Below are 16,799 nucleotides of genomic sequence, written 5' to 3' on the forward strand. Positions count from 1 at the left end.
CCAGAGCTTTGAGGACCACGGGCAGCCCCTCCGCCCCACCTGGGGTGGCGCTCTGTACTGATGCCACCTGGGCCCAGGGGCCACTGGGAGCACCTGGCAGAGCTCCAGGACAGGAGCACGTTACTCGGCCCCCCAGCCCCGTCCCGTGCCTGGCTGGTCCTCCTGCAGTGGCCTCTGCCCGCAGGGCAGATGCCCCTAGGCTGCCTGACCAGCATGTGGGCTGCCCTCTGCCGGGAGAAAGCAGTGGTGGCGGTGTTGTAAAGACCTTTATTTCCCCAGAGTGGGAAGTCCCGGGGAGGAGGGCCAGCGTCGCCAGCCCGAGGTAGCCCTCCTCAATAGACCACCTCATACACGGTGGCCTTCTTGTCCCCGGAGCCCGTCACGATGTACTTGTTGTTCCTGGAGATATCGCAGCTCAGGACCGAGGAGGATTCCTTGGACTGCAGACAGCAGGAGGGAGAACGGAGAGGTGAGGCGGACGGGCGTGCGGGCCAGGACAGCAGGGCCAGGACGTCCTGGCCGGGAAGCGGGACAGCCTGTTTTTCTCAGTGTGGACACCGACTTTGGATAGCTCAGCCCACAGAGGCTGGACAGCCGCTGCCTTCACTGCTACACGGGGTCTGTAGGATGGCGTGCCTCGGACAAACGGCCCAGCGGACTGTTCTGCGCGTGTCCTGGGCAGCCTGATACCTGCCTGTTTCCACCTAGGGGTACTTCTGACCCAGGACAGGGCTCTGCCCTGATCCAGCCTACGTGGAGAAGCAGCTGGGGCTGTGGCAGAGCCTTGCTGGGCAGGCGCGCTCTCTCAGGAAGGGCAGCGCCTATGTTCTCCCAACAGGGAGAGAAGAAACTGCAGGGCGGCCCTCTCCCGGGAAGCTCAGAGAGGGCAGGCACCAGCATGCAGCCACACAGCCCAGCAGAGGGCCGAGGCTCCCAACACAAGGACCAAGTCCAAGGGTCAGCAGACTGCAGAGAGCCTGACTGTAAATGCTTTTTAGACTTTGCCTCAAGTCCAGCTAAGTCTCCGTCGCAGCCTCCTAGCCGCCTATTTTTTTTTTTTTCTTATAATCCTTTAAAAGTGTAAAAGTCACTCCACAGCCAAGGGGATGGGCATAATAGCAAGTGCCCCTGGAGGGTGGGGATTCTGGAGCAGCCTCAGGGCGGAGGCAGCGAGGCCACACAAAGGAGGTCTCCCCAACACCTCTGCACGTGGCAGGGTCAGCCCCAGGAGGTACCTGGCTCTCAGAGCCACAGGGAAGCAGCACCGGGTGGGAGCGGGTGTGGTGGGGGTGGAGCCTGGGGGGGGGAGATGGGGAGCCCTGGAGGTGGCGCAGGGACCCAGCCCGGCCCCTGACCGCCCCCTGCCAGGCGCTGAGATCGGTCAGGGACGACAGTCAAGTTGACCTTGAGAGTTTTACCCCGTTAGAAGCTTTCTAAGGCAGGCCAGGGCGCATGGCCCGTGGGCTGAGTGGCCCAGCGCCCTGCATACCTGGAAGATGCTGGCTCCGTAGGGCGTCCTCCAGGCGTTGAGCAGGTTGTCCTTCCCGGTGCTCACGAACCAGCGCCCTGGGGAGGTAGTGAGGACCCTCTGGGCCGCTGGCTGGGGCGGGGAGCACAGGACCTAGCCGCCCCCTCTCTGCCCCCACTTCACTGCTGCAAAGCCAACACGGCAGGGGCTCCAACACCCTGGAGGGCGGAGCCCCGACAGCTGCCAGACACCATGCAATCGCCTGAGCAAATCCGACTCTGCATGTGGGGGGCGGTGGGGGTACTGGGGGCTGAACCCTGCGACCCCTCTCCCACCTACATCTCCAGCCACCCCCACTTTTTAAATTTGGGGACAGGCTCTGGCTAGACTGCCCAAGCTGACTCGAACTGGCGATTCTCCTGCCTCGGCCTCCAGGGCCGCGGGGATGACAGGCGGGGCGGGGCGGGGGCGGGGCATACCGCAGGAGGCGAACTTGAGCGACAGCACGCAGCTCTCGTGCAGGTGCAGCTGGTACTTCTCCGGCTTGCGCACGTGCAGGATCTCCACGCTGCTGCTCTCCATGCCCACCGCCAGCCAGTCCTGGTTGGGGCAGTGGCCCAGGGAAAAGATCTAGGGGAAGAGGGAAGAGGAAAGAGCGGGGATCCGGGACCCCTTCAGAGGTGGGACCCACATTGCCTGTTGGCGGAGAGCAGTGGCAGCTGGCCAGGGCCGCCTGGGTAAGCCACGTCCAATTTAGTATTAATCAGTCACAGCAACCCGGAGCACAGCCATTATCTGCTCTGAGCTCACGACAGCTCTGGAGGCGCCTGGCAGGGGAGGCAGGGGAGGAAGCCATGCTGACAAGCCTCCCCTTGAGCAGCGGGTGAGCCCAAGCGATTCGATAAAGGCTCAAGGTCAGACCAAGCCTGGAAGCCAGGACTTCCGAGACCCAGCTGGAACTCTGCCCGCCTGCCAAGGCCTGCTCCTTGTTTCCGCCCGAAAGGACTCGGTGCTCCCCCACCCTGCATGGAGCCCGTCCTGGGCCACGGGGGGGGGGGGGGGGGGGGGGGGGGGGGACTAGGGCCAGCTCCACCCCAGCCTCCCCGGTCTTCCAGCAGGTGGGACACGTGCAGAAGCGACCGAGAAATAGAAGGGAAGACCGAGGGTTTCGGAGTCCCAGCCTGAAGACCCATTCCTGACGCTCCACTCAGTCCTGAGACCCCTGCATCCTCCCGGCCCCTTCCCCACATCCTTCAGCCTTGACCACCACAGCACCCTCCAGTCTCTGTCCCACATCAGCCTCCACCTGCCCCCTCAGGCCAGAGGCTCCCAGGGTGAGTCCTCAGTGGGGAGGGGAGCTGTCAGGAGCTCTCCATTGAGTCCAGAGGCTGAAAGCTGAGGAGAAACCGGCTATACAGTGAGATGAGGAGAACGAACGGGTGGATAGGAACATGCGGGACGATGAGCTCAGGATCTCAGTGGCCTCATAGCTTAACATGATCAGGCTTTTTGTATTAGCCTATGTTTTTGAAGAATTAAAGGGGATGGCCTGTGGATTGGTCTGGAGGACAAGAAAGAATCTGGAATTGTGCCACCCACTGAGGACAGGAAAGGAGTCTGGGATCCTGGAACTCCCACCAGACCCACAGCCAGCCCACCTGGGAGCTGAAGTCATGCTGCTGCAGCTGTCGACCCTCCCGCAAGTCCCAGCAGCGCACAGTGTTGTCCAGGCCACCGGTCCAGAGCCGAGTGCCATAGTCAGAAATGTCGATGCAGCTGGCACCATCCGTGTGGCCCTGGAACTGCCTGGAGAGAGCAGGGCCCTGTCGTCTGTTCTGGAGCCTGGGCGTCTCCAGCACACACCCAGCGCACAGGGCGGGAAGGCACCTGCTGGAGGTCAGGCGTCACCAGCCACCCACCTGACCATGGTCTGGTTCTGCAGATCCCACACCACAATGTTGCCATCGCTGCAGCAGGAGAAGCAGACCTTGGCGTCCGGGCTGACCGCCAGGGCATAGCAGGCCGGCGCGGAGGAGGTCAGCTCAGCCTTGATGCGGGGGGTGGGCGCCGCCAGGTCCCAAATGGACAAAGTGCTGGCCTCGCCGCCCACAATCAGACTCCGGCCGTCAGGCAGCAGCTTGCAGGAACGAATGTAGTTGTCCCGGTTCTGGGGTCAGCAAGAGGCGGCAAGGGCTAGTCACTGGCCCTGGCCACACCTCTTGGACCCTGGCTGGAGGTCACATCTCCCTAGCCTGGGAGTAGCCCCACCCATTGGCATGCAAGCCCCGCCCCTCCGAGTACAAACCCCGCCCTGGTTGCCTGCAGCCCCCACCCCTTGGCTCAAGCCCCGCCCCGCGCGCGCAGAGCCGCCCTCACCAGGCAGTCCAGCTGGGCCACCGGCGTCTTGGCGCCGGGCTGGCCCACGTCCCACACCTTCACGCAGCCCTTGCCGCCTGTGTACACGTGCTGCGTGGAGCCACTGATGGTGACTGCGCATACCACCTCCCCGTGCGCCAGCGTGTGCAGCTGCCGGGCGTGCCGCGGGATGCCTGCGCCCACCAGCGCGTCCGAGGGGAAGGGCACCGGCTGCATCTGCCCGTCCGCAGACACATGGAAGGAGTAGGCCCTGCGTGGAAGGTGGCCGTGACCACCGGGACAGGCCCTCTGCGCCCTCCCTGCAGCGGTGCGGGGGCGCCCTCGGGCACATTAGGGAAAGGTCAGGAGGACGTGGTTGGAGCGATGGGAGTGTGACCAGGACAGAAAGGACCTGGGTGGTGGCCTGGCGCACGCCAAGCCAGCATTCAACACGCTTGCTGGATCAGGATCCATGAAGATGCCGCCGAGACCCAGCTACCGGCTGCTGACCGGGGGCCAGTGAACCCAACTTGGTCTCTTCTTTTTTGTTCTGGGGGTGGAACCCAGGGTGATCTACCACTGAGCTACAGACCCAGCCCTTTTATTTTTTGAGACAGGATTTTGCTAAGTGGCTGAGGCTGGCCTCCAGCTTGCCATCCTCCTGCCTCCACCTGCCAACTGGCTGGGATGATGACTTAAAATCTTTAAATTTCAGCTCCTTGGCTGCACTAACACATTTCAAGTGCTCAGAAGTCACACATGACTGACTTAGACAACAGAAGGCCTAGAACATTCTCACTGCAGAAAATTCTAGTGATACCTGGAGTCCAATCATTTTCTGGGGTGCTGCAGGGTGCGGAGCAGTGTCCCTGGCCTCTACCACTCTATGCCAGGAGCTCCCCCTGCCCCAGTGACCACCACAAATGTCCCCAGGTGTGACCAAGGGTCCCCGGGGGCAGAACCACCCCATAGATGGCCATACCATGTGCTTTGCACCCTCCTCCAGGAACTGTTTGGAACCCATTTATCTTAGAGACCCCCGGAAGGGCGCGAGGAAACCCCAATGCACAGTGCAGCACTTGGAGGTGGCAGGAGGCGGGCTGGGCCCAGGGAACCCCACCCGGTACTCACGGCTTTCCCCCAGGGATGCCAGGCAGGGAGGAGGAGATGGACGACCCTCGGAGGTGGGGGTGTGACTCAAATGCCACCTGCAAAAGGCCAGAGAGGGTCGCCCAGGGCCAGCGCCTCCCACCCGCCTCTGCCCCCTGCTGTGGACTCTCGGCTGTCTTTTGGGACCCTACAGCCCCAGGGTCGGGAGGGTCCTGAAGCCGACCTGGCTCCAACGGCTGCAGAGTGCAGCCCCCGTCCATCGCCCTCCACTTCACTCACGGCTGCCTTTGCCCACAGCCAGGGGTCTGAGTCAGGTGAAGCTTGTGGGCTCCTGAGACCCTCAGGTCACCTGCACACCTGCCGAACCAGGGCCCACCCCTTCGGCCGTCTTCCTGCCTCTCCTTGGGTAGTGTTTCCACCCCTGGGCCCCTGCCCCTGGGCCCTGCTGGTGCCCGCACAGCTGGACTCACCATGGGGGAGCGTCCATACACCACAGAGCTGCTGACCTGGGGGGACAGGTGGAGACTGACGTAGGAGCCGGGCATGGAGAGGTCCCCATTGAGGGTGCTGTGGGAGCCCAAGCTGAAGGTCGTGGTGAAGGGGCTGGACAGAGTCAGGGGGCTCCTCAGGGCTGAGCGAGAAGGACAGGTCTTCACCACCCCATGCCCATCCCTCCACGCGGCCTCCAGGATTCCGACTGGCTGCTCCCAACCCGGGCATCGCTCCTCTGGGTGGCGTGTCTTTCTAGCCCCTGGGTTGGCTTATTCTCCAAAACCCCCCGGGGTCCACCAGTGCTTTAGGAACGGGCTCCCCACCCCACGTTCAGCCCCGTCCCTCTCGAGTCCCTCTCCTTCCCCCACCCTGCTCATGCAGGGCTGGGAATGTGGGGGCCTGGGTCGTCCACGCGCAGCCCTGAGGGAGCCCAGAACCAGCACAGCATTGCCAGCCCTGGCATCACAGGTAGGAAACAGGCTCAGAGAGGCTGGGTCCCTTGTCCAGGGTCACAGAGCTGGTGACTGGCCACACCCGGCCCAGAACCCATGCCTGACTCAACACCAGGTGCACCAGGCTGAAGCCCCAGAGGAAGTCACTTCGGTTTTCTGGGCCTCAGTTTCCCCAGGTGTCCAGCCAAGGTGACGACGAGTCTGAGAGCAGAAGGCCCCCCAAGGCATGCCAGGCAGGGCTGCCCCGTCCTCCCATCTTCTAAGAGCCCCCGGAGCAGGCCCAGCCGGGCAGCAGCAGGCTGCACTCACCCACACTGTCTGTGGACGGCGCGGGCTTGGCGGCCAGCGGGCAGAGGTGACTGGCTGAGCTGGGCCCAGGGGTGGGCGCGTCCTGGGGCGGAGAGGAGTCGCAGGATTTGGAAGCCGGCATGCCCGTGGGAAGGTCGTTCTGCAGAGAGGAGCAGGACGAGGCGGCCAGGGGTCCCGTCAGGAACGGGGCAGGAGGCGCCACAGGGCTGCAGGGCCACCAGCCCAGGGGCCACGGACTGTCTGCACACGTGAGAAGGACTGGCGGCTACCAGGTGCTGCCCCCGTGTGAGGCCACTGCGCCTCATTCCAGAAGGCTGGGAAGGAGGTGGGAGACCCCGGGGCGGGGGTGCGCGCAGAGTACAGCCAGGACCCTGAGCCAGCGGCCGCACCCAGAGGCCACCACGCCCGAGGCCGGCGGTCCTGGGAGGACCAAGTGGGCAAGCCAGGGTGAACCGGGTTCCTCCTCACCCACAGCCAGACCCGGGAGGGCTCCGCGCCCGCCTCCTCTGCCTTTGGAAAGCTGTCCTTGTCTAGTGTCCAATGTGGCTTCCCGGCCACACAAACTGCCACGGCCAGGCCCACACGCCCAGGGAGAGGGTGGGGTTGGGAGGATTCGGGGGTGTCCCCTGCAGAGCTGAGCTTTGCCACATCCCCAGAGGCCTCCCTGCAGGGAGGGAACAGCCCCAACCTCTGGCAGTCACCATGGCAACCCTCTGGGACGGGAGGCCTAGAAACCGACCTCCTCCAAGGGTGAGTGTGGGCCAGGGTCCTGGGGGGTTTGCACGGAAGGGGACTGCGCATGCCAGGGAGCCCCTGGGTGGTCCATGCAGCCGTGCAGGAAGGACGCCCCGCGCACTGAGGGAGGCTGGCTGTTCCCGGACAGCTCTCTGGGAGGGCTCCACACTTGTGGGTCTGAAGTCCAGCAAGAGAGTCGCCAGTCCTCCAGGGGGGCTTTCCCGGGGCCCATCTCTGTGGGACTTACTGTCCATTGCAAGGACACCTGGTTTCCAGGTCAGGTGGAGTTTTTCTTTTCTTTTTTTTTTTGCGTGCTGGGGATCGAACCCAGGGCCTTGTACTTTCGAGGTAAGCACTCTACCGACTGAGCTATCTCCCCAGCCTGGGAGAGTTGTTCTTAATATTTATTTTCCAAGTTTAGTTACAAAGCTGCTTTTTAAATATTTACTACTGAGGCTCCACAAAGTGAATCTTTGCAGGAAAAATTAGAGGACAAAAGAATCATGAGGAAGCAGTTGGTATGAGCCCCACTCATTTCTCATCCCACTACGTCTGCTTTCAGGCCCCCGGGATAAATCGAGTTTCAAGACCCCCCACTTCTTACCAGGATGAGCTCCTTGGGTCTGGGGAGTGGTGAGCCAAGACTGGAGGCCAAGGAGGCTGGACTGTCCACAAGATCCCCACGGGCAGGGACACAGATGGACGCCTTTCCACAGGGGGTGGTGGCTGGGCTGGGGGGCTCGGAGGGCTGGTCCTGGGTTGGGGGAGATGTCAAGGTGAAGTGGGAGCCCTTCTCTAATTGCCCCTAGCTGCGCATCCACCTCTGGCACGGGCAGCTGGTCACCTGGGCCTCAGGTGTCGGCTAAGTGAGTCTGGAGGCAGCAGCTGCTTGGTAAGGGCTGGGCACTGACCCCTGAAGGGACAGAGGGGCCAGGGGAGTGGCGCCCCTTCCCCAGACCACGGGAGCCCGGCTTGACGCCACGCTCAGTGCCTTTGCTTCCCCACCTGTGCTGTGACTCTTCCTGCCCAGGCTGTCCCCATCCCAGCCACCTCACAGAGGGGCCAGGACCCCATGCCCTCTGGCCCCTTCCAAAAGGCCCCCAGCTGCTCGCATCGGTGAGCGTGGACCCCGGCTCACCTCGTCCACCACCAGGTTGTAGTCACTCTTGTCCTCGTCGCTTTCCTGGGGGAGGAGGGAGCTCATTCTGGTCATACCCCTGCCTCCACCCCTAACATCTCCCAAGAGGGAGTCCTGGTGTGGCCGTACTGTCTAGACCTCCACGGCCAGCGAGCCGGGGCAGAAGGAAGGCTGGCAGTACCGGGCTGGCCCTGGGGGTGTCCCCAGTGGAAAGGAGTAGAGGGACAGAGCCCAGCGTCCCAAGTGTCCAGCCTCTTGGCCTCAGCGCCCTTGGTGAGGGAGAGGCAGGGACCAGAAGCCAGCCTCCCAGCAGCCCTGTGTGGCCGGCTGCTCGCCCACCCCAGCCCTGCCTCCCAGGCCTCCTGGGGCCCCTGGCCTCAGCCCTGCCCTCTTCAGGCAGCCCATTCTCCCAAGACCTAGTTCCACCTCTGCCTAGATCCTTCTATGGCTCCCCGGTGCTGCTGGTGGAAAGACCAAGCCCAAGGCTCCATCTGATATAGAAGCACCGTCCTGGGCGCTCTGGTCAGGAGCACAGGCGGCTTGGACTCTGGTACCGGAGGCCACCTTTGGGCAATGTCTGGTTTCCTGGACACCCAGGAAGACCCAGGGTGCAGCCTGCGTCCTGGAGGCCAGGTCTGCCGCAGGCAGGTTTGCTGACTTCCCTCCCATGCCCTTTCCTTGTGAACCGGGGCCTCCCACGTGCTAGGCAAGCACTCGAGGACAGCCACACCCACACCGCTTTCTTCCCTAAGTCAAAATGAGCTGGGGCATCCGCAGGAGCTGCGGCCCACAGGAAGATGGAAGACCGGCTGGCTGCCCTGCGGCACGGCAGGGCCCCGTGGCCTGGTGGGAGTTTGAGGCTACAGGTCCACAGCAAGTCCCAACGAGAGGGCCCTGGGGAGACCTGAGGTCCCATGGAGACTGGTTTCCCAAAGGCAGTGGGAGGGGACGCCAGGGGCAAGCCCAGAGGAGAGACGCCACCGAGGTGACCGTGGCAGCCCTGTCCAGAGGCCACAGAGACAGAGCCACCCTCTGGGCTGGCGGCCTGGGGCTACGCTGAGTGAGCACAGTGGACACGGCCGGGCTCCAGGGCGAGCCGGGCCCTGAGCTGGGCCGTGCATGGCGCCCCAGTCCTCCACCTGCCCCCAACTCACACAAGGTCCTGGCAGGTCCTTGTCCTCGGGTCTCTGCTTCCCGTTGCCACTGGGTCGCTCCTCCTCCACCAGACTCTCAGGAGGTGAGGGGGACGCACTCTGGGGAGACGAGCCAGCAGGGAAGGGTCAGGGCCCTGGGCTCCCACCATGGCTGAGGGCCCCCCTGCTGTTTTGGGGGCCTGTACCCCAAGCTTCCCATCTGGAAAATGGGCCTCCAGAGGGAAGATTCAGGGCTGAGCTTTCAGCCTACAGCCGGCTCACCGGGAGCAATGGTGAGTCCCTTGCAGGGGGGTGGGCAGAGCGTGGGAGACAGGGGCCCTGGCAGGGCCACATGTGACACCGGGCCACCTGGGTGCCCCTCAGTGGCTCTCACACCTCCCAGAGCCTCCACAGGGGTGCCAGGCAAGCATCCTGCTGCAGGGCCCCCGGCCCCCGCCCAGGTCCTGCCCCAGAGCCTGACTCCGCGGACAGGTGGGAAGGCCAGCGTGGGAGACACGGCTCCCTCGGAGCCCTGGCCTAGAACGGAGCTCAGCCCCAGCACTATGAAACGCAGACAGACAAGGCAGACACCGCGCACAGAAGCATGGAACAGATGTCACTCAAGCGGGAGCAGCAGGCCTAGACACAGAGGCGCTCGCCTGGGCCCAGGGCCAGTGTGGCTTCTGACTTGCTGTGTGACCTGGGCCAAGTCACCAAACCTCTCTGAGTCTGTTTCCTCATCTATAGAATGGGGCTCCCCGTGCCCACTCCCCAGGTTTGCTGGGAAGACGCAGGGAAGTCAGGCTGTGGAGACCTGCCGCCCATGTCCAACATATCACAGCCGGGATGCCCCACATCAACCTGGACCCTCTCTGGGGTGGTCCTGGGCCCTGCAGCTGCTGGGCAGCCACCCTGGCCTCCACCCACTCCAGGCCAGGAGCTCCCAGTGGGACAACCACACGTGTCCCCAGGCGTGGCCCAGGCCCCCAGAGCTGATCACAGCAAAGACCCCCTGCTTCCTCACCCTCCGGGACTCCTGCTCTCAGTCCCCCTGGGTGACCCCACGTGTGCGCGTATGCGGCACGCGAAGGAAACAGATCCACAAGAGGCCAGCATCCCCAATACCAGGGGTCATCTCAGGAGGTCCTCGTGGGGGGGCTAGACAGTGGGCACCAAATTCCATGTGCAACGGAACCTGAATGTGTCCCCACAGGGCAATAGGCCTGGGTGGGCGTCAATCAGCAAGGCGAGAGCAACAGACGAGTGACAGCTAAGACACAGTCGTGCTGGGTGGGGGTGGCACCAAGTCCAGTGATTGATGTCCTTACAAGGCCACGTGGTGGGGCGTGGTGGCCGCACCTGTCATCCCAGCTGCCCAGGAGGCTGAGGCAGGACAACAAGTTCAAGGCCAGCCTGGGCAACTTAGAAAGACCCTGTCTAAAAATACAATGGAACGGCTGGGGCTGGGTGTGGCTGGGGGGCCCCAGACCCAAGAGGCCAGAGCACACGGACCCTGCAGGCTTTGCATCCCAGCCAGTCAGAGGCCCCCAGGGCTCTCCCAGGCCCACGGTGCGTGAGCGAGGCCTGCGTGGAGTGCGAGGAGTGCGTGGCCTGCTGCCACTGACCTTGTGGAACGGCCACAGAACCCAGGAGTGGAGCCTGCTCTGGGGACGCCCTTCCTGGCACCCTGTCCCCTCGGGGTGTTTCCTGGTTAGCTGCTGTTTCTGGAGCTGGCTGAAGATCTTCGCTACCACTGGGTGGGTTGCCAGGGGCCGCAGGCACCCATGACGTGCCCAGGGTGCTCATGGCGCACCCGGAATGCAGAGTGCACTCTGCTCCGGGGAGTCACAGACAAGGGAGATGGGAAATATCCCGCTAACCGAGTTCCTCCCGAATACAGGCCGGAGGGGTGGGCGTCTGGGCCCTGCGTCCAACAAAGCGCGCTACCGGCATTCACCCCACCGCGAGACCTCTAGGGTCTACGGGAGGCTTCAGTGCTTCTGGGCTCCCCAGATCCAGCACTGCCTCCTGATCGCCACCTGCACGAGGCGCTACCCAGGGGCCGGCGGGCTCGCGCACACCTCTGCGGGCCCAGCCTCTCCAGGAACACCAACGTGCTTTGTTTTTTCGGTACCAGGGATTGAGCTCAGGGTCACTCAACCACTAAGCCACCCCCCCAGCCCTATTTTGCATTTTATTTAGAGTCAGACTCATGCTAAGTGGCCCAGTTGGCCTTGGCCTTGCCATCCTCCTGCCTCAGCCTCCCGGGCCCTGGGGTGACAAGGTGGCCACCACACTGTGTCAGGTGGTCCTGTTGCAGCTGATAACAAGAACAGCCTGCAAAGTGGCTCACGAATAGGCCTCGGGCAGAACAGAGGCAGCGAGTGATGGAGCACTGCTCACCCGTGACCCGGAAGCACTGGAGAAGCCGACGGGTGAACCCCGAGGTGGGGCTTCTCCCACGGGGGCTGAGGCAAGATGGGGACTGGGGTCTCCTGAGGCCCCAGGCCCAGAGCGCCCCGCTCGGGCCCTGTGCACACGGCATGTGCCAGTGCCCCTGGACTTACCCTGCTCAGGGCTCTCTCCACTGGCAGGAGGCAGGAGGCAGCGAGGGAAAGAGAGGAGGCTCTGGTTGGGCGAGGGCGCCCATCCCAGCAGCCCCGCCCGAGCCGCCCGTCCCTCCCAGCCTGTTTGCAAGGGTGCCCTACGGAGGGCAGAGCTGCCCAGTACGCAGCTGGTGAGGCGGAGCCTGGGGCGGCCCTGCCACCCGCCCACACCAGCTCACCTCTGGGCCCCTCGGCCTCGGCACCTGCTCGATCCTCCTTGGCAGTCACCGCCAGCTGAGCCTGGGCGGCCAGAGCTCCGGACAGGGCAAGCAGCCCAGTGGCACTGCTGCCCACCAGCCCGGCCGGGCGAGGGGTGAGGGGCACGGGGGGGGCGTGGTGGGACAGCGGCTGGAGCTGCTGCTGCTAGAGGGGAGGAAGGATGGGCCAGGGCGGGCGGGAGGGCACCCAGCAGTTCCCGGCCCGGGGTGCAGGGACAGGGCAGGGCAGGGGCAACGCCTGGGGCCTGGAGCAGCCAGAGCCCGGCCAGCTGCCTGCCCCTCCCTCCCAGTGGCAGGTGGCCGGGGCCTGGGGGTGCTGTCCCCAGGGCAGCGGGGGCCGGTGGACTCACCCCGATGAGGCTGTTCAGCTCCCCCACCGTCACCTGCTTGGCCCGCTCCACGGCCTGGAGAACCTGCTGCTGGTGCTGGACGGGGACGCAGGCAGAGGCCCCCTGAGCCCCGCCGCTCGCAGGGCCCGGCCAACCGGGCCTCCTGCCGCCCGTTTCAGCCTCCCTCTTTTCCTCCCGCTCCTCTTTAAATCAAGCAGTAAACACAGTCGATTCTGCACTGGGGTCCCCCCAGGCTGCGGCGCTCCAGGCTGGGCCCCACGCTGGGTGGGTCCTGGGTGCTGCAGGGTGCTGAGCAGTGTCCCTGGCCCCCACCGGCTCCAGGCCAGGGGCACCCAGTGCGCAGGCATGCACAGCCCCAGTAGAGAGCCGCCGCCCACCAGGCCAAGGAAGAGAAGGGCCGCCCTGGGCCCGTGGGAGTGGCTCAGCGGCCAGCACTTGCCTACAGCGGGTTCCAACAGCCCACAGCACAGAGGAAGAGGGGGCGGCCTGCAGAAGCCCCCAACCCAGCTGCCTTCCTGTGCGGGGCCTCCCCGGGCCTCCCTTGGGCCTCCTTGGGCTTCTCTGTGTTCTCCTGCCTCTGGCCTTTCACTCAGCGAACTTCTTCATCCCCAGTGCCGGGACAAACCCAGGGCTCACGCAGGCTGGGCAAGCCTGCCATTGGTGCGGAGCCCGGCCCAGCAGTCACCCAAGTGGCCACAGGCAGCCGAGGCTCCCACGTGGCGTGTGGAGAGCGGCGTGTCCTGGGCCTATGGCAGTTTGCTCACTGTGCTCCTGAGGACGGCAGGAGGCCATGGAGGACACTGCTGGGGACCGTCACATGGGCACGCCCGTGTGGGCCTGCCCAGGTCCCCTTCTTCCATAGAGGGTCAGAGAGTGAACACTCTGGCTCTGCGGGCCACGGGGGTCAGTACCGACTCAACTCTGCTACTGCAGTGGGAAAGCAGCAATGGATGCCACGCGGGACAATGGCGTGGCTGTGTGCCAATAAGACTTTATCTACAAAAACAGGCCAGAGGGCCAGATTTTGCAGGTGGGCTGCAGCTTGCAGATTCCTGGCCGAGGGGAACAGAGTTGCTGGGCGGATACATGGGCCTCTCGTCACTCCTTCCCAAAGTCCTATTACCCGAACTTCCTAAGGTTCTTTCCCTTCTCACTCGGGCCTGTGCCCACCCTCAACTCCCGGTGCCGTTTCTACAACCTGCACCCAGACAGGGCCTCTTCCCATCCTGAGCCTCAGGAACCTCGGCCCCAGAGAGAGTGGGAGTCCAGCCCCCACCGCCACGAGGGCCACCCTGAGGCAGAAACTCTCCTTGTCACCAGACGCTTCAGACAGAAGCAGGCACAGCCTTCACAGGCCCCGTGCCCAGACAGTGGGGTTTCTCCCAGGCTGACTTCAGTTTCTGAAGTCTTGATGAAGTGCTCCTTCCAGCTGCTGAACATCTGTGCTAGTTCTATCTTCTCTCAGTCATTGTCAGAACGCATAACAGAATCGACCAGCGTCGCCACGTGAGTGCCCAGGCGGGAGCGGTCGGCAGTCACGGGCCGTCCCCTCCGCCACCTCCAGGACTTTCCATCTCTGCAAACTGAGGCTCTGCCCATTGCACACCTGCTCCTGTCACCTCCCAGCCCCTGTTCCCCTCATGCTGCTTCCTGTCCCCGTGGATCTGCCAATCCCAGGGCCCTCCCGGGGGGACCTGCAGTATGTCCATCTCTGTCTGGTCCCCACTGAGCACCACTTAAGTGTCACCCCTTACGGGGCGCTGACCAGGCCCCCATCCCTTCTTGGCAGTACACATGGGTCAGCTCATCGGCACTTTGTGACCACACTGATAAGCAAACAAGCACAGAGAGGCACCTGTCTTGTCTAAGGCCACACAGCCAGGATTGGCAGCCTGGCTGCAGGGCCTGAGGGGTCAGCTCTACAGCTTGTCACCGCACAGGGGGAAAAGCCCTCCATCCTCATCCTCGGCCGACAGCTGCCTCCACGGTGCCCGCCTCCACCAGTTGACACGACAGACCAGCGGGGAGGCGCCCGCCAGCGCCCGCACCTGCCACCCTCCCCACCAGGCCCACTCACCTCCTGGGTCAGGAAGGGGATGATCTGAGCGCAGATACCGCTGAGCCGCTTCACGATCTCCGCCTGGCGGGAAGCAACAAGACCGGCTTGGCCAGCTCCCCGGGTGGCAAGCAGTTGCCAAGCCCAGGGGCAGGAGCGGCACCCCAGGTGCACAGGGGACACCGAGGCCAGCCAGGCACAGGCCCAGGGTGGCCTGGAGTTCAGACACCAGACTCAGGTCCTGTGACTCAATCCTCCCCTGACACACACAGGCCTGCAGGGAGCAGTGCCCCAGCCTGCATGCCCAGAAGCCCAGAGGCACGGGGTGCCAGGCTGGTGGGCCCACGTCGCGCCTGGGCACAGCCCCTCTCCGGGTGTCATCTGCCACCTGGGGATGCTGTGAGTCACAGGTGGGAGCATCACACATGCAAGTGAGGGTTCTGTGGCCCTCGTTGTGAGCAGAGTGCCCGGCAGAGGCTGAGGAGAGAAGGGCTGGGGGGACCGTGGGCTTTGCCTCACCTGAGTAACAGGTGCACTGCATCTGGGGGGTTTACACCGCCAGTCCCGTGCCAGGAGGGCACAGGCCAGACCCCCAGGGCCTGGGCAGGACACCACGTCTTTCTCCCGGTGAGGGTGTCTACTGCACGCACCCATGGATGACACCAGGCTCCCCCAGAACAGGACCTCGGGTCCAGACGTGCCACAGAGAGCACGGCAGAGCGGACACCCCACGTACCCCACATGCCCCGATGGGGGACTCTGCCATGGACGCTGACACTCTGACGGACAGAATCTAAGCATCTGTCAGACTCCGAGGCCCAGGACCTCTGCCATCCCTTTAGAAGCCACCGGTCTGTCTCAGAATCGCACGGCAGCCGTGGGCACTGCAGTCAATTCCAGAAGCTAACACCACCCTCAGAACCCTGGGGAACATCTCGGCAGACACCAGTCAGTCTCAGAACCTTCTGGCAATACCACTGGGATGGACCTCAGAACCTCCAAAGTACCAACAGTCTCTCAGGGTCCATCTCCAAGCCTCAGGTGCTGGGCAGGAAGGGACCTCCAAGACCGTCCACCAGGGCCTTTCCTGGGACAAAGACACCTCCACAACCTCCCAGCCAGATGCGCGGCCTCCCCTCCAGCGGACACCAGCTCCTGCCCTCTGCCTGCCTCTCTGCTGGCTCCAGCTGGCTTCTGTCCCCAGAAACTGAAAATCACTTTGCTTTCGTGAGACTGAGAAATGCTCCCCATTCCCAAATCAGCCCTCCAGGACCTCTGCAGAGATGTCAGGATAAGCCCTGCTCCTGCCCCTGCGTTGCCCCACACTGATGCCACCTTCCCTCAGGAACACCCCACCCGGCAGTTACCTGCTTATGCATCTCTATGTTGAGCCCGTAGGACATTTCATAGTACTGCGGAGGAAGAGCCCATGGGAAGCCTAGGAGCCAGGGCAGGGCTGGCGCAGCCGGCGACGCCGGGGTCTTCAAGAGCACCCTGGCCAGGGAATCAGCACCAGAGCCCCCAACCCACGGGGGTCCCAGAAGGCGAGTCCAGAGGAGGAATCAGGGGTCTGCTGGAGGAGCCCCTTTGCCCTCCTAGGAGATGCCCAGGACCTGCCCCACAGCTGTGCCCTCAGGGGAAGCCGGGATGCCACCCAGTCCAGGTTTCAGTAGGAGGGCAGCCGCTGGGGCCAGCAGGGGCGGCGAGGTCCACCCCAGCCCAGCCCTTCTCCCCGCCCCCGCGGGATCGGGACCCCTCACCATGACATAATGCCGCTGCATCTCTGTCTTCTCACTGGCCAGTTTCTCACACTCCAGCTTGAGGCTGGGAAGGAGAGGACAGGCGGTCCCCACGCCCCACGTGGGCCAGTTTCCAAAGTGAGGAGGTGGCCCCCTCCCCACTTCCTGGCAACCCTCCCGCGCCCCCCGCGCGCCCCGCGCCCGCCCCCTCCCGCCTCGCGCCGCCGCCGGGCGCCCACCTGCCCGGCTGCGCGCCCCGCCCTCGGGCTCCAGGTGCCGGGCGGCCGCGGGCGCCTCACCTGTGGTACTGCGCCTGCAGAAACTGGAATTCCTCCTTGATGCGGTCGCAGATCTCCAGGATCGAGAACTTGAAGGGCTGGCCGGACTGCAGCGGGGTCTGCGGGGACGCGCGGGTCTGAGCGCCGGCCCGGGGCGGCGGGGCCACCCCCCTGCGCCCGGGCCCGCGCTCACCGGGTGCCTTCCCTGGGGGTACATCCTGCCGTCCGAGAGGCCCGGCGCCGCCGGAGCTGGACAATGCGGGCGGGGGCGGCGGCGCGGGGCGCGCGGCGGGCGGGGGCGCGGCGGCGGGAAGGTCGGCGGCCGGCTCGGCGGCGGCGCGGGCGGCGGGCCCCGCGCGG

General features: G+C 64.5%; 1 protein-coding gene across 4 annotated transcripts; it reads right to left on the reverse strand.

Moving 5' to 3' along the window:
* Positions 1–253: 253 nt before the first annotated feature.
* On the reverse strand, positions 254–16,799 carry TLE2 (TLE family member 2, transcriptional corepressor). 4 transcript variants are annotated; one of them, XM_079115179.1, is made up of 20 exons: positions 16,633–16,799; positions 16,461–16,558; positions 16,183–16,246; positions 15,790–15,834; positions 14,444–14,506; positions 12,367–12,441; positions 11,978–12,161; positions 11,760–11,779; positions 9,214–9,312; positions 8,060–8,104; positions 7,526–7,675; positions 6,187–6,325; positions 5,440–5,564; positions 4,955–5,031; positions 3,845–4,094; positions 3,388–3,635; positions 3,127–3,274; positions 1,948–2,098; positions 1,490–1,566; positions 254–440 (listed from the first exon to the last, which is right to left on the reverse strand). In XM_079115179.1, exons 1-20 carry the CDS (start codon positions 16,654–16,656, stop codon positions 333–335), a joined length of 2,190 nt encoding a protein of 729 aa, XP_078971305.1. In that variant the 5' UTR covers positions 16,657–16,799; the 3' UTR covers positions 254–332. The 4 variants fall into 4 exon arrangements, with proteins under 4 accessions (XP_078971305.1, XP_078971304.1, XP_078971306.1 ...); XM_079115178.1 differs by having other exon boundaries at positions 5,404–5,564; positions 11,978–12,158; positions 16,633–16,798; XM_079115180.1 differs by having other exon boundaries at positions 5,404–5,564; positions 16,633–16,792.

The sequence above is a fragment of the Sciurus vulgaris genome (genome assembly GCF_902686455.1).
Source record: "Sciurus vulgaris genome assembly, chromosome: 16".
Classification (NCBI taxonomy): Eukaryota; Metazoa; Chordata; class Mammalia; order Rodentia; family Sciuridae; genus Sciurus; species Sciurus vulgaris.